General features: G+C 38.0%; 2 protein-coding genes and 3 non-coding genes across 8 annotated transcripts in view; 2 read left to right on the top strand and 3 right to left on the bottom strand.

The window, feature by feature from the left end:
* Window positions 1-9,206, top strand: part of LOC129722738 (beta-glucuronidase) — a 54,620-nt gene extending 45,414 nt beyond the window's left edge. For all 4 annotated transcript variants that reach the window (XM_055676431.1, XM_055676433.1, XM_055676430.1 and 1 more), the window contains exons 2-9: window positions 6,422-6,530; window positions 6,591-6,885; window positions 6,954-7,637; window positions 7,693-7,865; window positions 7,923-8,151; window positions 8,444-8,620; window positions 8,685-8,823; window positions 8,887-9,206. In XM_055676431.1, coding sequence (XP_055532406.1) covers window positions 6,422-6,530; window positions 6,591-6,885; window positions 6,954-7,637; window positions 7,693-7,865; window positions 7,923-8,151; window positions 8,444-8,620; window positions 8,685-8,823; window positions 8,887-9,083 — 2,003 coding nt within the window. In that variant the 3' untranslated portion in view covers window positions 9,084-9,206. The remainder of the gene's footprint in view (window positions 1-6,421; window positions 6,531-6,590; window positions 6,886-6,953; window positions 7,638-7,692; window positions 7,866-7,922; window positions 8,152-8,443; window positions 8,621-8,684; window positions 8,824-8,886) is intronic.
* Window positions 8,255-8,336, bottom strand: Trnas-cga (transfer RNA serine (anticodon CGA)). Its single transcript has one exon. It is a non-coding gene; the product is annotated as a tRNA-Ser (tRNA).
* On the bottom strand, window positions 9,091-14,868 carry LOC129722739 (zinc finger HIT domain-containing protein 3). The gene is made up of 3 exons (XM_055676435.1): window positions 14,743-14,868; window positions 9,458-9,606; window positions 9,091-9,392 (listed from the first exon to the last, which is right to left on the bottom strand). The coding sequence occupies exons 1-3, from the start codon at window positions 14,811-14,813 to the stop codon at window positions 9,187-9,189; spliced, it is 426 nt and encodes a 141-aa protein (XP_055532410.1). The 5' UTR covers window positions 14,814-14,868; the 3' UTR covers window positions 9,091-9,186.
* Window positions 14,869-15,632: 764 nt separating this feature from the next.
* On the top strand, window positions 15,633-15,705 carry Trnar-ccu (transfer RNA arginine (anticodon CCU)). The gene has a single exon. It is a non-coding gene; the product is annotated as a tRNA-Arg (tRNA).
* A 3,255-nt stretch (window positions 15,706-18,960) lies between these two features.
* On the bottom strand, window positions 18,961-19,032 carry Trnap-cgg (transfer RNA proline (anticodon CGG)). Its single transcript has one exon. It is a non-coding gene; the product is annotated as a tRNA-Pro (tRNA).
* Window positions 19,033-19,564: the final 532 nt, after the last annotated feature.

The raw sequence follows: 19,564 nt of genomic DNA, 5'->3' as shown, positions 1-19,564 counted from the left end.
ACTTGCCTTATTTGCCTTACCAAACTCGCTAAAACGTTTTCGTATGTTTAAGAATTATCAAAAACCTCGTCATCCCTCTCTTATCGCGTCTCTAATTTGTTCGTCACGTTTGTTTGAAACTAATTTTTCTTGTTGGAAACAAGCTAATCATCCCCAAACATGCGGTCGTGACTCGAGCGCAGTCCTGATTAACATGAAATTGAAAGACATCACTTTATCACTGTACTTACCTGTGGTATAGTTTTATTGCCGGAGGTGTTTGTCATAAGACGTTTCTAAACGCAATTTATGCACTGGTAATTTGAAATGTGAATTTGAATTTGAAAAAAAAAACCATTTCTTTCCGTAAAGCTTTTAAACTATTATCATATTGAAAAATTTTATGGAGCTTTGGACGAACTAACACTGTGTATAATCAATTTTAGTCTTTTTATTTCCCATTTATATATGTTTCAGCGAATTTGGGTTGTTCAGCTATATCAGTTTTCTATATCATACGAAAGAACTGCATTTTCTAAGTAAAACGTGATTTTCAAAAAATTTCTCTCGCTGTCCTTCAATTTTTAAATCTGCTCGAAATCACTACAATGACAGTTCGCCCATGTACAAACTATCAATGTAGTTTTTTAGAGCGATTTTATTCCCCATTTAAAAATCGATGATAAAAAATATTAAAAATCACGTTTTTTTTTCTCAGAAAATTATACTCGTAGCTGATATATAAGAATCAGAAATCCGTGAATAGCTAAATAATCCAATTGTTCGGTTAATTGAAATTGAAGTTTTTTTATTTTTTATTTTTGAAGCAATAAAATAATTATAACGCTGTTGGAGTACTACAGGTATTCCTCGTTAAAACGTAACAGTTTTTTTTCAACTCGTTACGCTACAACAAATTTACGTTATATCGAATCATGTTTTTTCTACTAAATTCACCAAGAAAGAAATTTATTTTTTTTTGTTTAATTGAATAATTATGAATATTCCAAATTCATTGAATTCTTGCGATGTGTTTAGAGTCTGCAAATGCACGACGAATCGGCCATAATATATGATCAAAGTCAAAAGACAAATCGTATGGAATGATTGGTTTTATCGGAATGTACATCCAGGACCGATTACAAAATTACAAAAAACCTCTACATACAAATTTTCACCTTGATCGATTCAGTAGTTTCCATGTCTATATGGATCAGACAGACAGACCGGACTGCATTTTTATATGTATAGATAAATAGATAACGAAAAATTCTTCTCCATTTCGTAACAAATTTCTTACTTTATAAGTAACGTTCTCTCATGCCCAAGTAAACAGTAAAGAACGAAACAGCGGTGTTTCTAACTAGACATTCGAGGCTTGGATGCTCCGGAGAGACTCTGCTTATATGAGCCGTTGAGAGCAAAAGTGGTACATGTGCCATTATGTAAAGACGCGATAAACGAAAACACTCATATAGTAAATTATTTTCAACAATTTTTTCTAACATAACTGCACTAAATCATTGCTGGAAAAGTTTCAAAAGACGGTACATGAAAGCATAACCAGTTCTGGTTGAGAGACTTACACAAACTTCAATGGAAAAACATGTATCACTTTTGTTCTATGGGAAAAATAATGACAACCAGAAAACGTTGAGAGCAAAAGTGGTACATGTCCAGTGTGAGCACGAATGATGCATTATAGCTCTCTAATCTTGGGACTTAGAACATTCATGTCTTCAACAGAGTTTTCCAAGTGATTGAGTACTATAGAATGATAATCTGTTCGTTAAGGAATTCTGTCTCTTTGTGGGGCTAGTGCATATGTATTTGGTTACAGCATACGAGTTGATACTGAAATAGGTAAAATGCTTTCTGTTACAATATAGTCACGGGTATACTAGCGCCACGTGGTGAGAAAATTCCAAAGCAGACAGATCTTCATCTGAAAGTACTCAATCACTTGACCAACTTTGCTGGAGACATGATTGTTTTATATCCTAAGATCCTCGACTTACAATTCATTTAACATGCAGAAACTGGACATTAGGGTGAGGAAAAGTGATCTATTTTCCAGAAACCAGTTTTTTTGGTTACTTTTGGGACCCCAAACAACCCTGAACTTACCGAAAGTCGATAGGTTTTGTCTCCGCTTGGCGCATTGCATTTCAAATTTGTATGAAAATTTATATGGGAAAACCTACTTTTTTGCATTTTGCTTTCTAGAGAGCTCAATTATGATCTAATAATGCACTACATAATGTAAAAGTATAGTATTTTTGATGCCTAACAACTTTTCAGAAGGCACTGAAGAGCTAGGATGTCCCTAAGAAGAGCTATAGCTGATCAAAGTTGAGTATGTCGATTTAAATGCAAAAAATCTTGTTTTCTGCCAACATTACCAATGTACCGGCGCCAGTAGGATTCCTATCAGAAATAACCTGTCGTAACGAGTTTATACACTCAGCTGGATCAAACAAACAAATTCAAGGCAATATTCTAGGCGTAGGCAGAATCTACAACGTGTTTCAGAGGTTACTTCTGATGGAAATCTGACTAACGTCGATACACTGGCAGTGTTGGCAGAAAAAATGATTTGCAACATTAATTTCGACATACTCAACTTTAAACAGCTCCAGTATTTTTTTTTTGGGAGCCACTTTGAGCTGTATAAAATGGAAAATGCAAAAAAGTTGTTTTTCCCATACAAATCTCCATATAAATTTGAAATGCAATGCGCCAAGCGGAGACTAAACCAATCGACTTCCGGTAGGTTTAGGGTTGTTTGAGGCCCCAAAAGGAACCAAAAAAACTTGGTTCTGGCTTTCTGCTATTAAGTTTCGTTTTTTCCATATAACGATTCCCCACCCTACTGGACATGTACCACTTTTGCTCTCAACGAAATAGTGATTATGTAAATTACCAAAAATTGTGTTGGCTACAACTTTGGTTTAGGTTATCAGAGTTCTGCATCAATTTATGCAAAAAATCCAAAAAGTGTAAAAATGGCAAATGTATCACTTTTGCTCTCAACGGCTCATATGTGGATGAAGGGTACAGAAACGAACCTGATCGTTGCATCAATGAGTCTCACTGACACATGTATTGCGAATTTTGATTGTATGTTCCCCTGCAGAAACACATACAAGCGCATATCTAACGTTACTTATTGTTACATAGGATAGGCCTGAAATCTAGATATTTAGCGTTACGTAATTTGTGTACGACGTCTTGCAGGAAATGATTGATTTAGACAAATTTTCTAAGACCGAAAGTCGTGGACTTTAAGCAGCGCTTTCCTCGTTCCGGAAACACCAACTACGAGGGGGATGGGGTGGATTTGAACGTTTTCTTCAATGCAACTCAGTCTTACAGAAGGCACAAGTGACCATCTTGGATTTCAAAATGGCCTCGTGCTGGTTTCGGAAATACTAACATTCAAGAATTTTTCTCTATTTAATTAAGCTAACCATAAAGTAGAAGTAGCCATTTTAGATTCAAAAAGAGAAACCGGACATCGATATTTAGTCTCTGGACGTCATTCCGAATACGAAGATGGTTCCAGAGATATCAACATTGAAGAGAACAATAAAGTCACTTTTAGGCGGTTTATTTTAACGCGGTTTTTTTCACTCGGATTTCGTAATTTTTTTTTCATTGAATTACTAAAAGAGTTGTTTCTCATTTTTGAATCGTTTATTTAGAGTGCCCGATGAGTACTAATAATTACTGAATATTCACTGATTTGACCTAGTTTTAATCTCGTTCCGCAAGTAAAAATAACACTGCTCTTTATTCTTTTCTGAAAGTATTGAGCAAAAATGATTGCACTGGACGACAAAACCGAAACAAAATTAGTCTCAAAGCTCAAACTGGGAAAACTGGAATATTACAGCTTTCAAACCATTCCCGTGGATTTTGGTGTTTCTTCTAACAAAGATATAATTGCGTCAAAAGTCAGCAGAGTTGATTGCCGGATTCGTCGCTTCTATGTTTGCTTTCGGGAAAACTTCATTCAATTCTCTCAAGACTTCACGCACTTCCAATTTGGCAGGAGCCAGGCATTCCAATAGTACAGCCTTTTTTACTAACTTCTCAGAATACTTTTTCTGTTGCTGTATGTTTGCAATAGCCAGTCGCGCTGGCGGGCAGGCAATCATATTGAGATTGTATTTGTAACAAAGCATCACAAAAGCAAATAAAAAATCTACTTCGTATGTCGATTTGGCATTATTTGGAGGATGTCTTCGAGATAGCGAAAGAAGAAGTTTTTTTATATTGTCGTTCTTGTCTGCACTACACAAACAGCGCGTTTCGGTTACAGCCCAAATCCACCGGAGACAGTTCTCCCCCCTTTTTTATTTGTCTATGACGAATGTCGTGTGATAGCTGTTAAGAAAAACATTTTTTCTGTCGGCTGTCTTTATTTTGGCAATATCACTACTGTTATAGAGAAACGCTCTCGAATGTCATAAAAAACTGTCACCGCTTGGTACTTTTTTTCTCTTGGTCAGAGCAGTAAAATTTATAGAAACGGTTAAAAAGCTATAATCTTTCATTTCTTACCATTTAGACTTCTTGGATAATTCTTTTTTCGCTTTCGTCGACCGCGGGTTTGCCGTAGAGCTTTAACTGGCCAAAAAATAAAGGATTATAGTTTTTTTTTGGTTTTTTTAGAAAGTTCACATGATGCACGAAAAATCAGTACTTCCTCCAATTAAAACTCCCTTCGTCTTCAAAAGTCACTCTTCCTCCTTTCAAATACTCTGAAGTCGTTTTTTATGTGGCTATTTTTACGTGAATTAAGAATTTGCGCGGATTCTTTTTTATTTTAAAACGGTTGTTCAGAGTGGCGAGTGAATTTTGCAAACTTGGTAGCCCAATTCATTGATTTGACCCGATCTATTTTTTTCCCTGATTTTTATATCTGCTTAATGTTTAAATTATTCATGTTTTCCAATGTTCCGAATAAACCTCGTGGATAGGCAACTCTTCGTATAGCTTGGTAACTGCCGTTCCAGCCAATTCATAAGTAGCTCTGGTCAAAGTCATATTTGATATTGAAGTGACAGATCTCGCGGAGGGATCCTGAATGCATTCGAAAACGAAAAAGGAAATTGTTGAATCTCTAGAAACATTTCAAAAGGACTCTTTCATTTCTCTCGATTTCGTTTACTCGATCTCTTCTCGATTTTTTCTCGATTTCGTTTACTTGTCTCTTCATTCTAGATGGGAGATTACAGCCTTTAGCGTTAAATATACCATTTTACGAACTGACAGCTGTCACGGATCCTGCTAACATTGATGTTGCTTTTACTTGCGGTGACGTAGTGGTTCCAAGCTTTCTGTCAAAATTTCATTCACGAATTGAATTCAGAAACGTCTCGTAAAATGGTCTATTGTAGTGATGAACTTTGTCTTCGCCTACGCATTGGTTATGTAAATCAGTTACTAAAACGCAATAAATTATGATGCGGAAATATGAATATCAAATTGATTAATCGAGAAGCTTGCCTATTTAAGTTTTCTGCTATTTTTTGCCACTATTCCATTAAAAAAAAAATACATATCGACATCATTGAAAGCATAAATGGTAGTGACGTACCCCCTTCTAAATTTTGTCATGTGTCAAATGTTGCAGTTATCGAACGACGACTGTACTATCGAACCAGAGATGTTATCTGCTTCGACTACGAAATTTCTGAAGAACTGGATTGAGCAGTCCAGATAAAAGATTTCGAAGTTATACTTGACGAAAAGCTATTTACCAGAGTAACACCTGCAACATCAAGTTATAAACAAGTTATAAATAGATTGCAAGAAAAACATTAAGTTTTATTTAACTCATATTGATGTCATATATCAGAATTATAGCTTGAAGTCGTTTACACATTGTTTTTAAAACTGATTCATAACACAACTTTTTTTTGAGAGTGTATTACTTTAGACGGATGACGAGAGCATAAATGATGAAATTTATTGTAATTTTGATATTTGTAATTGGTGTATCTCAGCACTGTAAGGATCTTCCATTTGTAAAAAATGGAGAAGATAATCCACTGAATGATACTGGATAACACTGGTCGACAAAAGTGAAAAAATGCCGCCCTGAAGTTCGAAATAGCTGCCCTAGAAACATTATTGCTTTTTAACCATTCCTGTGAATTTTTTTGCCCCTAGCCACTACTAAAACACGACGTGATAGTGTCCCATAGTAATTACTCGCCGGGTTCGTCACTTAAAAGTTATGTTTACGAGAAAAATCATTTAAGTCTCTGAAAAAATTTTGGTAGCTGGGCGCTTCCTCCCGCACTTAGTTTTCTCTTTGGATTTGATTATAATTTTTTTTTTGGTCTAAATACAATTCTAATGATATTTAAAATGAAATTTCGTAAATTTCCAACGAATAACTAACTGCAACCATGTTTATCTATTTTTCCAGCACTGACGTTTCTGATTATGGGAACGATTGGTTACATGGTCAACACAGTATTCGGAGCAATGTTCACCAGCGGAAACGAATCCTCGACGGTCGGCTTGCTGTACCCCGTGTAAGTTCAGCTAACAAGTTCCTTCCAGTTCTCACACTAAATAAATCAAAATCATTTCAGTGAATCTGAAACGCGGGAGGTGAAAAAACTGGACGGCATGTGGAATTTTCTCCGCGCCGATACCGATGATCCAGGGAAAGGACTGCGAGAAAAATGGTACAACGACGACCTCAGCAAGGTTCGACCGACCATTGCGATGCCGGTGCCAAGCAGCTATAACGACGTGACGGAAGATGCCGCCTTGCGGGATCATGTCGGTACGGTGTGGTATGATCGACGATTCTTTGTGCCAAAGTCCTGGGGAAGTCAGCGAGTGTTCGTTCGGTTCGGTTCGGTGCACTACGATGCTATTGTGGTGAGTTGTTAAGCAAATCGACTGGCTTTGATAGTTTATTGTTAATATTTTGCCTTCATTGATTGCAGTGGATTAATAGCCAACAGGTTACCAGGCACGAGTTTGGCCATTTGCCTTTTGAGGCTGACATAAGCAATGTGTTGCACTATGGTGCAGAAAACCGCATAACAGTGCTCTGTGATAACGTTTTGCTGCAAACTACGGTTCCACAAGGGAAGATAGTGACCCAACCAGTGGACGGCGGCTCGGAGGTCGTGCAAACCTACACCTTCGACTTCTTCAATTACGCTGGCATTCATCGGTCGGTAGCCCTGTACACGGTTCCGCGCGTGTTCATCCGTGAAGTTGTGGTAAACACCGACCTGACGGGGGACGAAGGTCAAGTTTATTACTCGGTGGAGAGCAGCGTTAACGCGACCAATAACCTGCAGGCGACGGTCAAAATAATTGATAAGAACGGAACGGTGGTGGGAGTAGACGTTGCTACGGGGACAAGCCTGAGAGGGGTGGTGATAGTGAAAAACGTTAAGCCCTGGTGGCCATTTTTGATGCACGAGGATCCGGGCTATATGTACACGATGGAGGTGACGCTTGAGGGAAAATCGAATGAGGCTTCCGAACCGGTGGGTGAAATCTATGATGTTTACCGGCTAAAAGTTGGTGTGAGAATATTGGAGTGGAATAGTACATCGCTCCTGATTAATGGGCAATCGATTTATTTCCGTGGATTCGGTCGGCATGAAGATTCCGATGTAAGTGGTCACATCAAACGGTAAATAAAGGTTATTAACCTGTAATGTTTTCTAGATACGGGGAAAAGGTCTCGATTACGCTTTATTGACGAAAGATTTTAATCTCCTTAAATGGGTTGGAGCAAATGCGTACCGGACATCCCATTATCCTTATTCCGAGGAGAGCATGCAATTTGCTGATGAGCATGGAATTATGATTATCGATGAGTGCCCCAGCGTTGATACGGAGTAAATGTTTAATTTGGAATGTCATTGATATTATTTGCATCGAACTTCATTTTTCAGGAGCTATTCTCAAATCCTGCTAGAAAAGCACAAATTCAGTGTGGAACAATTAATCCATCGAGATCGCAATCATCCTAGTGTGGTGATGTGGTCCATCGCCAACGAACCTCGTACCAATCAGATGGCAGCGGATGCATATTTTGAAGCTGTCGCGAAATACACTCGCGAGCTGGATCCTTCCCGACCAGTAACGGCAGCCATTGCCGTTGGAGTCGATGACGATAAAGCGGTAAGTTCGCCTCAATGCTTCTGTTGAAATCACTTTGCATCCAAAAGGTGCGAAAATAAAAACATTGCAAAAGCACGCGATGTGGGGAAAGAAAAAAAAGGTGCGCAGCCGGTAGGATTCGAACCTACGCTCCCAGAGGGAATCTGATTTCGAGTCAGACGCCTTAACCACTCGGCCACGACTGCTGGCGGGTGTCAGCAGTTTCCCAAGTGATGCGCATAGTTGACTTTTACCTTAAGGATGTCGAATACCACAAAAGTTAGCTATAAAAATTTATTTCACTCTCTTTTAGGCCAAACATTTGGACATCGTCAGTTTTAACAGGTACAACGGATGGTATCAAAATGCTGGCAAACTGAACATGATCACCAATCGGGTGATGGAGGAAGCGCATGCATGGAACACCAAACATAATAAACCTGTGCTGATGTCCGAGTACGGAGCAGATACCATGGAGGGCCTTCATCTGGTGAATATAATATTAAGCTTTCTTAAGCAATGCCATGTTTAATCGCACCCTCTTATGTTATCAGTTGCCGGCTTACATCTGGTCCGAGGATTACCAATCGCAAGTATTCAGCCGCCACTTCCGTGCCTTTGATAGGCTTCGGCAGGAAAAATTCTTCATCGGAGAATTCGTGTGGAACTTTGCCGATTTCAAAACTGCTCAAAGTAAGGACCGATCGCACACACATCACCCGGTCGAGGATAATCCTATTCTTATTCGCCTTACAGCGTACACCCGAGTGGGTGGCAACAAGAAGGGAATCTTTACACGCAATCGGCAACCGAAGGCTGCGGCTTATCTGTTGCGCCAGCGATACCACGCGTTGGCCAAAGAGCACAACAAGAGTCTGGCCCTGCCGGAGGACCTCTTCCTGTACACGGCGACCGATAGTGAGCAAACAGCTGCTGTGAAAGGTGAACTTTGAAAATGTCTTTTCGGCTGTCTTCACACCGTAGCGCAACTAGAAGTGTTCGAACATATTGTAAATATATTTTCCTACAGTTTAGTATTAAAGATGAACGGTGAAGTTAGGAGTTTAAAAGAAGAAGATCTTGTTTTTCACTTGCGTCCGGTGGTTCTACCACTTTGAGACACTCGTCAGCGAATTCCACGAACAGGGGTTCCATCATGGCTACCCGGATGGCTCGTCTTGCGTCCGAGGCAGAATCTATCTCGCCTAGCAGCTGTCGGAGGTGTGGGTTGTAAAGAAGGTTCCTCAGTTTATCGGATTGGCCTGGGAATGAACGAAAATGTTAGCGTATTCATAAGAATTGATTTTTTGTCTGAACAGTGTTTTACGTAATAGTTCCAGCTTCTCTGCGTCTACGGTATCAACGGTAGTGTACAGTAAAGGTTTTTGGGGCTGACGGTCGACCTCGAATAGTTGTTCTTTCTGTACTGGTTCGCATGGTTTCTCTCGATGTTTGTTGTAGCATTCTAGGGAACAGCTAGAGAAATAAATGGCGATTGTTAGTAGTGATTGTAGATCCTGTGTAAGTTTGCAAAATCAGTCCACGATCGAATATATTTAAAGAGATAATGTGAATTTCGTAATGCTTTATCTATTAAATTAAAAAATCCTAGTCTCCAATTCTGTTTTTTCACACGGTAAGTTGTAATTTCTTACATCCCGTCAGTGATAAGCAATGCGCAATTACTTTAACTTGAACTCATATTTTTAGTTTAATTAAAGTGAAGTTCGTATTCTTAGTTCAATAGGATGCAAAAGAACTTTTAAAGAAAAGGTATATTTTGATTGCTTGATGCTTGAAGGGCATTTGCCGAAAGTCCTAATGCAGAGTCCCTTCTGAAGGACTTTGCCGGGAGATGTGATATACTTACCCGAGAAAACGAACGCGGCACAACTCCTGTACGTGCCACATGGAATCGCGTTTAATTATCGATTGAAGCATAATTTACAACCTAATGCTAGCCCTAGAGTGTATTTCGCGAGACATTTTTCCCCTCGCGGGACCTAATTCTAATGGCCTTCCTAGGCTTATCTCTATTTTAGTACATTAATTCTTAGTTTAATTCTGTTCGTTTTCCATAAATTTGTTTTTTTTAAGATTCCGATTGACCAAGGCCCAATACCGTTCGATAGGGCGGAGTTTTGGGCTGTTGAGAAGGTTGGGTACCACAGTAACGTTCGCATCGTACCACTCATTGCCTTTTCCCCATAGTGGCAGCCCATCAAATCCGGCCTGAGCAGCACAAGTCTATTATGTTGCTTTAGGAATGGTACACGCAAAAGTTGGATGGTGCGAAACCATAACAAAATTGTGCGTTTTTAGTGCAATGGTTGATGAAGTTAGGAACCAGTACAATGATTGCGTGTTCGGCATAAGGCAAATCATGCTCTAGCGTTCTTTCAACGTATTTGGCAGCTCCAAACTATTACACTTAAAAAGTTTCCACTGGTGTTAGAACTTACATGTTGGTATGTACTGGTATTGATAATGGTTTTCAGAAGGATGCTCTCGTTAGAACAGTGCAACCAGCAATCAATACTGATAATTTGGGTACTGACTAGATTAATGAAAATATTAACTGATCGGTTCACTTTCACGAATCCGATCATTTAAAACATCATTGAATCATTAACAATTAAAAAGACATTAGGTTTGTTCAAATAGTTTTGCGTTTAACTATAACTCTGGTTTTGTTCATGCGCATATAATTCCACGTTAGGGACCATACTTAAATGACGTAGCATTTATGGGGGGAGAGGGGATATCATCGTTTTGTGACGAGCTGTGACAAGGGGGGGGAGGTGTTGGATTCAAATCGACGTAGCATTTATTCTGAAAGATCGATTTTTTACAGGGAAAATGTATATTAAAAATGCACAAAAACATTACTATTGCAGCGAGAGCAGTCGAAATCTTTTTATCTGTGGCATTCTCAAATCTTATAAAAGCTTCTATTACTCGATGCCTCCTTCGCTCGATGATCCCGTATGGTAACTATGCTAGTTGTTTGGTTTCTATGAGCCAATGTTGTTTTCAAATTCTAAGTTCTTCCAACGTGAAAGAGTGAATGAAATCTCAATTCCCTCAGAAAATGAAGAAAACTGAAAAAATGAAGGAATAATGTGCTGACTGTTGTTAAAATGTGATTGGCTAGATTGGATTTTGATGATTTTTGTTAGCGAAATTAGACGACACAACAATCTCTAGGGCAATAATATTGGAAGCTCTATAGTGGAAGTTCCAAGATACCCGTTTCTTTTCATAGCTGATAAGTGCAGGGATTAGTTTTTGTAGTGTTTTCTACAGATATATACTGCCGGTACCCGGATAACTGTCCCATAATGAAAAACAACATGTTGAGAAAACGGCGATTTAATGTTATCCGTGAATTTTCGGATTTCCAGCAATTACATCCAGAACCAATGACCATAACAGTTTCATGGCACCACAAGTTAATCGTTGAGAACAAAAAACCATGGCTGGAATTGGACAAAATGGGACAAAATATGCGGGTACATTTCAAAAGTACCCGCATATTTTGTCCCATCACATATAAATTCAACCAGTAACCGATGGTATCATTGGCAACGTAGATTACAAAAAATCATTGGCAACGTTATAGAAAAACAACATTAGTCTAGTTAATTAAATGACATACTTCTATATGCCTAAAATAATTAGATATACACTAATCTGGAGCAAAATTATATGTTTGAAGTTTGTACCACTCTGCAGTGGGACTGTAATGCGGGTACTTTCAATATGGGACAAAAACAACTTGGTATTTTTTCCATGTTTTTCCATACAAAAGTATCAATTTTAATTTTTTTCCAGAAAATATGATAACAATTAAGTCGATTCTCGATGATAACTTAAAAGTGACCAAAATCAGTATGGGACAGTTATGCGGGTACCGGCAGTATAGATCACGCGAAGTTGTATAAACATCTTTCCTTCTCGTGACAAAACACAAACCCTTTTAAGCAGAAAACATTAATCCAGAGCAAAGTTAACATCAAATTAAATGCTGTCACAAGTGTATGAGGGATAAATAAATTGAATTAGACATGATTCATTTTCAAGTAATTTGTTTTGTATTTAGTTATCACTTGTATTTTTGTACGTTTGTCTCAAAACCTGAAGAGGGGGGGGGGGGGGGGGGTTAATCGAATGCTACGTTTTTTCAGAGGGGGGTTAAAGTTTTGTGACCAATTGCTACGAGGGGGGAGGGAGGGTTTGAAAATCGTGGAAAAAATGCTACGTCATTCAAGTATGTTCCCTTACTGGCACCAGCGTCACTAAGTTGTGTGGGGGAACATGAATCTCTGAAGGTTGTTTTGGCTGCAGAGTATTATTAGGGATGAGCAAGTCGTTCATATGAACCGGCGCACGAAAATGAAGCACGATTTTTCGAGCGCCCCAAAATGATCGTTCGCCCGAAACTGAAGTTAGCGGAACATCTCGATTCTCGTGTATATGATATATATTCTGATTTCAATATATGTCAATGTATTCGCAATACAACTTAACGCAAGTTATGCATTTCACACATTTATTGTACGATTTTAATGAAAAATTTGTGCGAATCGAGAAGACACATTGATTGTACAAGACTTGAACTTTTGCGTATAGCAGCCCCTTTTCTAGGCACTCCTGGACGCAGATCTTTAGATCTCGTAGGTACCCGTAGTGATGAAAACACCGCTTCTCAAGACATGTGCACCACACAGACGAGCTATTTTTTCGGGAACTTTGATAGTTTGAGTTTTGAAAACTTCGGCCTCCTTTCCTTTTTCTGATGCGGAATAAAAATCCTATCTTGAAAACTGTTTCAAATCTACAGTCGGACTGTGAGAAGATTCGTATACAGCTTTAATCTTGGTTCATCACCTTCACCCTCTTAAACGTCGGCAACTCGGCTTGTTCACATTGATTTGGGAGACATTAAGTTTGCCAGCGTTGTCCGGAATGGAGAGGTTGAAAATCCGTTTATATTTCGCCGCAAACTTCTTCAGCGTCGCTGCCACGTCCAAACAATGATTGCCGCCGCTTCCAGGTTTCCTGGCGGTCGACAGATGCTCCCCGAACACTTTTAAAACGTTTGTCACGGATAATTTGGCCACATGCAGCAATTTTGCCACCTTGGCGTGCGAGAACGTTGAATTCTTTTGCGGCGCGAGTACATGCTGCTTCTTTCCTTGGACGATATTTTGAAAACTGGAGAGCAAACGGTTAAAACTTATTATAGCATCCATTGTGTATACACTTAACTTGCAAATGCAGTATTTCAGATTCTTTTATACATTTTCCACAGAAATACACCAATTTGTAATCGACCATTTTTTACGCATTCCAGGCTCTATCCAAATTTACGTCAAAAATTTATTTTGAATGTTTTCTTTCAAATATAACGGAGATGAAAAAGTCTCTTCGCCAAATATTTTTAAAATTAGATTGTTCACCTTAACTTTCTTCCACAGTTCGCTTGGGTACAGCACTTCGATTTCGTTCAGTCGATTATGAAATTTCGAAATAATCAACTTTTGTAGAACTGAGAAAACGATACGTGAGTTTTTTGAAATTCAAGTAGGTATGAGTGAAAACTGGTTCGAAACGCATAGCAGTACGTTTTTACTGTCGATAAAATATCCAAAAACATGACCCTTTACCTACCTTTACTGAAGTTAATTAGAATAATATTAAGAAGAAAATTGTAGGAATGATTCGACCATTATAACAGGATTTGAAATCACCATTCTTCTGATTTACTGGTGGGTAGGACAATTAACCTACTACTGAACTGATGTTTGATCTTACTCTTAATGGAAATGCATGTGAACAAAATTAATTTGTTCGAGATTCTTCCTTTTGCAGGGGTTCGTAATATCATGAAAAAGCTATAAACTATGATTGCAATTACTAATACGAAATATCTCTCAGAACTTTTGAATACAAATCCAGTTTTTAAATTACAATGATTCGCAAAAGTTTAACCCTGAAAAGATAATCATATTTTGATATGTATAAGAGGAAAATCATGCGTCAAATTGACTCTCGACTCTCAAATGATTGAAAATACAACTTTTTCTTTATAAATTGTTGACGAATGGTCATTACGGTGTTAACACATCGATAAATAACAAGAACTATAAATTAGGTTTTAATATTTTTTTAATTATAAAGAAAAAAAACTGACGCACTGTTTGACGAAAAGAGCTGCAACGTTGCTAAAAGCAAGGAGTCAAATACTACTAAAAGCAACTATCAGCTAGATACTCCCATATTATTAGAACTTGACTGAAAGATGCAGTTCATTTATTTAGCTTTTCATCTTTGTGCAAGACAACTTATTACGATACATTTGAGATGAGCAATTGTAACATTTATACTAATCAGAGTGACTAATTTTGAATTTACTATTTAATCTAATTTTGCGCCAAATGAAGATTTTGTTTGACACTTTACCAGAACGTTAACAATAGCAAACTTGCCATAACAAGATTTGACTAGTCTTTCTAAACAGTCTTTTAAACTGTTAATTCGGCAAAATTTTCGCCGCCAGCTCAAAAAAGATATAAAGAACAGATTTAATGCACAAAGAGGGTAACTTACTATGGTTTCTCACATGTTTTACACTTGTACTTTTTGTCATTTTCATCGCAAATCGCGCACCTTTGAACCATGCTTGGACAGCAGAAAATGTAAACACAACACTGCACTGAGCGCTTCTCACAGCTGTTCAACAAATGTCAAAATGCTATAATAAAGTGAAGCAAGAAGGTCTGCTTTACCGATACACTGCAATCAGCGGTAAATAATTTCAATCAGATACTGAATTACATTCTGATATGTATGCAAAACAAGTAAATATAAAACGATAAATTCTTTCATTGGAAAAAAAATTGCCGGAATTTTGAAATAATTAAGATGATTATGTACATGCAACGAGAAAATGAAAATTTGTGTGAGGTGAAGACCAACATTTTGTACTAGTTTTCTTGCTATAATTTGTACTAGCTTCCGCCGTTTTAACAAAGAGAGCAGCACCAGAATAGCTAAGCTAAAAATAGGACGGAATGTATACACATGCACAATTTCTGATTATGGCATTCAGCTAGCTATTTTGTATGTGGTTTAGTGTGCTTAGAATGCCCTGTGTCAGATGCTACCTTCACGCATATGATATTATTTTGAAGCGTAATGTAAACAGGTGAGACGCAGCTGGTGATGCTGCAATAACGCACTGATTTCAAGGACACGCGAATATTATTTAACTGTGTTTAATCTAGTATTTAGGATAATGGAGTAATGTTTGTCCGCAGTGTGTTAATCAAAAAGTGCTAACAAATTGTTCACTGGAAACGGTAATATTCTTTTATTTGCGGTGTAAGTTGTTGCAGCCTGATGGCGTATTTCAGACCGGTTTCACACTTTCCGCAGTAGGTGTGGGATGGGAAGGGTGGCCAGATTCAAATATGTCAGCTGGCAACTTCGCTAGCACCGCCCCAGTGGCCTAATGGACAAGGCACCGGCCTCCTAAGCCGGGGATTGTGGGTTCGAGTCCCATCTGGGGTAACCGGGTGACACTTTTTTACCACTGAGTACAATCACTATGTAGCAGTAGCGAAATGTATGTACAGGATAATTGAAGTTTTAAGTTTCAAGAGTAATGTTGAGTGTTTAATCGGTCGATTAACATTCCACGCTGAGCTAAGTTCAAAGGACTTCTAGTCAAGTTACCATCTTAGCTTAGCGCTGATAAGTACGGATCTTATTCTATCATAACGAAGGTTTTGGAAAAACGAGTAATTCATAGAGCATTGTAGGAAATTTTTTGTTAATTGTAGAATATCTTTGCTAACATTGTTTCTATTTATATGGGAATTCCTGCACAGTTTATGATTGTACACTGTTTTTAGTCTGTTTTTTGCATGATTTTGTTTTTTACATGACTTTTTTAACAAACACAAAATTCGGGTTTAAATATTTCTTTATTGATTAATTTTTGGTTCAAGGAGTAAATGTAGTAGTAAAAAATAAAATATTAAATTAACTGAGAATATGATAGTAGAAACCATTATAACTTTATTGATTAAGAACAAACGAGAAAAGACCAATGCACTGTCAGTAAAAACACGAGCAATTTTGCTGGAAGCGAGGAGTCAAAATGACGCAGACTATCTTTCCAGGATTAATAATAAACAATTATGATTCAAGTAGGAACATTAAGGTTTTTTTTTATTTTCTAGCAATAAATTACTCTCGCAGGATTTCTTAAAATAAACGGTTTTCTAAGAAATAATTGAGAAATATGTTATACATACGTACTTAAAAATGAACAACAGTCATCTGAACCATTTCAAATCAGTTGTAAATTTCTTTTTAACGGTTTTTGCGGCGTCGATTTGAGTGTAAGCACCTCCTGATAAAAGATCTAGTGCAAAAATAGCAAACATAAAAATATAATACTTAGGAAAAAAATCAAAAATAAGTGTACTTCATGGCTGTTCAACCATTAAAATGAATTTTGGTGCCTCTAGCCATTACCAAAGGGCGTTAACTTATCGCTTCAACGTTATGTTTACGAGAAAACTCATTTAAGTCTTGAAAAAAGTTAGTGGCTAGGGCCACCAAAATTCACAGGAATGGCTATTATCTTTCGTTTTTCTGGTTGGAGCTTATAAATTGCACCTGTGTTAAGCAGTGTAATGTGTTTTTTTAATTACAATATTTGTTTTTGGAAGTAAACCATTATATCTTCGGGAAGGTGAACATCTGTCAAATCAATTAATGATTAACGATGTTATAGTAAAATCACAGTCTATCGACTAATGTCAACTTTCCTGTTTGGTACTCTAAAACCCAACAAATTTTTCGAATTACGATTGGAATAACACTTCACAAGAATACCGAATCTTCTTCATTATCACATCGCAACAGCTTCTCCACATCGGCGCTGCGGGGTACAAAGTTGCATAATATGTGCTGACAGTGGGTGCGTGTGTGTGCTGAAATGTCACCGCTTGGCCATCAATAGAGCTAAGCCGGATGAGCCAACTCAGCTCAAGAGCTCATATCGAACAAGATGGATGTGAAACGCTTCGCAATCATCCTCTGGCTTCGAGAAGTTAAAAAGAGGATGCAAATATGAGTCAAGGTGAGTAAATAGCAAAAAGAAAGCTAACCTTAGAGTGTCTACATCAACTGTCTAGGAATTCATGGTGTTGTTATGTCATAAAATCTACTATAGATGAGGTTTGCTGTTCATGCGTGTTCATGCTCTACAAGTAAAGTCACCCGCACTAAAACGACACTATGTCTCTAGCTGTTTTATCTATGTTTTATATAAGTTGCATGCTTGGCTCAACAGGCAGGAATTACAGTTGTAATCTCAATATTATTATTTTTATTGGATTTCTAATTCACAATGTGTGTAGTTGTACCAAAATTTCGACACTTACCGGGGTCACTCCATGGTAAATTTGCAATAAAAAGAACTAAACATGAATACGGAATACCTTATTTAACCCCCTAGTGCCCAACTTAATTTTCAGACGGACTTCGACAAAATCACTAAGAATATTTAAAAACATTTTTTAAGTATTAATTGAAGCTTTTTAGAGGTGTAACTGAAGACCGTCCAAAGGCGGCACTGGGCACTAGAAAGTTAAGTCAGAAACATCTACAGCGATATTGAGGTTATTTTGAGCTTCGTTTACGTTTTACGCAAAGATATCGGACATCTTGCTCAGTCCAAAAAGTTACGGAATGAAATTTTTTTATAGACATCAAATTGTTTGTACTCTCGCTGTTCAAATAGTACTGCAGAATTGCTGCAATAACAGTTTTGTTAGCTTTTTCCGAAGTATATTTAAATCAAATCTCGAAGTAATTAAAGTTATTCTTCTTAAACTGAAAATAAAATTATTCGATAGAAAATCGAAAATACGAGGAAAGCCCTACTAATAAATCTACCTTGACTGGCAAATATTGCGAACCATTCATAGACTGACAGTGTGCACTCTTACAGAATCTTGAGCCGTCTTTGCTTAAACTTTCCTTCATTTGGTTAATCCAAAGTAGCATCCGCTTCATCTCGCCATCCAATTCCCACGATGGGGTTTTGAGTTCATAACTAGCTACCGTCGAGTATTGTGCGTATGTAACGAACCTCTACATTGAGAAAACTGTAAATTTTAGGTAGAGTAGTGTAAAATATGTCATATTTTGATGTAAAAATAATAATGTCTTTAAAGTATCCAATTTTCAGTTTCCAGATAACACCCGAGTCCCCTAACGGAGCAAAACAACACCACCCCACGGTTCCATGACGTAAATCTGTCCGAAACCAAGCGAAGCGAAAACTGAAGCTGTTTGATGAAAGCCCCCCGAAATCGTTGAGACCAAACATGAATGGTGTGTTTTGGGTATGTTGCCCCATTCATCAGGTTGCCTCTGGATGGAGGAGCAGGGAAGAAGCATATGGAAAGATCGCGCAAATTGGCTGCTGAAAGAAAGGGCGAAAATACCAGTGAACAATTTTAAACAGCTGCATCCGCGATAGCTTGCCGGCTAGCCCCACGCAGTGCAGAGCTTCCTGACGCAAATGCTAAATTGAAAGCATTGCGCTATTTTTTGCAAATTGAGCCTCTCCGCTGTTTGGCTATGAAAAATCTGATAGAAACATTCGAAAAGTTTGTAGATTAGACTGCTAATAGAAAGCTGAAACTTGTAGATATCACTATCTTACTGATTACGTTCTGCCTCGTTTTTTCATTTCTAGATAAACTACGCACAAAAAGTAAGTTAGCAAAAACAAAATTAATCCTCGGGCTCGTCCGGGAATTGAACCCGGGACCTCTCGCACCCGAAGCGAAAATCATACCCCTAGACCAACGAGCCACATATGTAGAGAATATGAGAAAAAATCAGCGGCGGCGGCGCACTGCGACCGTGGGTCAATATCACAACCAGTGATGGAAACGAAACGAATATGATGCAATCATCGTTTAATCTCCACATGTACACATCATGAATTGTTACAGACCGCGACTAAACTTGAATCCTCTCAACACATAATGAAATGATGATATGGTGCGTAGGTTTCTGGGAGAAAATAAACACATGACTTGACTACATCTACTCTGAGAAGCGATTCGCTCGTTGCGTTTGTCTCTCCATATGCCGGTCGTTAGGGAAACAAAGAATAGCAGCAGAAGAATATCATGTCGCCTGAGCAGCAGCAGAGGTGTGGTGCGGTGAGAAGGAAAGTGTGGGGGAAGGGACTACTTCGGCAGCGGTTGACTTGAGCGAGAGTAGGAGAGCATACATTGTCATTTTCTTTCTTTTTCTGACAATAAATCTTATTCATGGGTAATAACATAACAAGATCTGATCGCTCTGTGTAACAGAGACGAATTACTTCATATACCGA

This window comes from Wyeomyia smithii, chromosome 2 (assembly GCF_029784165.1).
Source record: "Wyeomyia smithii strain HCP4-BCI-WySm-NY-G18 chromosome 2, ASM2978416v1, whole genome shotgun sequence".
Taxonomy (NCBI): domain Eukaryota; kingdom Metazoa; phylum Arthropoda; class Insecta; order Diptera; family Culicidae; genus Wyeomyia; species Wyeomyia smithii.
Note: the sequence above shows the minus strand (reverse complement) of the source record. Positions and strands in the feature narration are given on the sequence as shown.

Coding starts and splice junctions, on each gene's coding strand:
- LOC129722739 (XM_055676435.1), bottom strand. CDS start 14,813: ATGGTTCAAAGGTGCGCGATTTGCGATGAAAATGACAAAAAGTACAAG. Junction 9,607..14,742: donor AAAACATGTGAGAAACCATA/GTAAGTTACCCT, acceptor TTATTTCTCTAG/CTGTTCCCTAGAATGCTACA. Junction 9,393..9,457: donor AGAGAAGCTGGAACTATTAC/GTAAAACACTGT, acceptor GTTCATTCCCAG/GCCAATCCGATAAACTGAGG.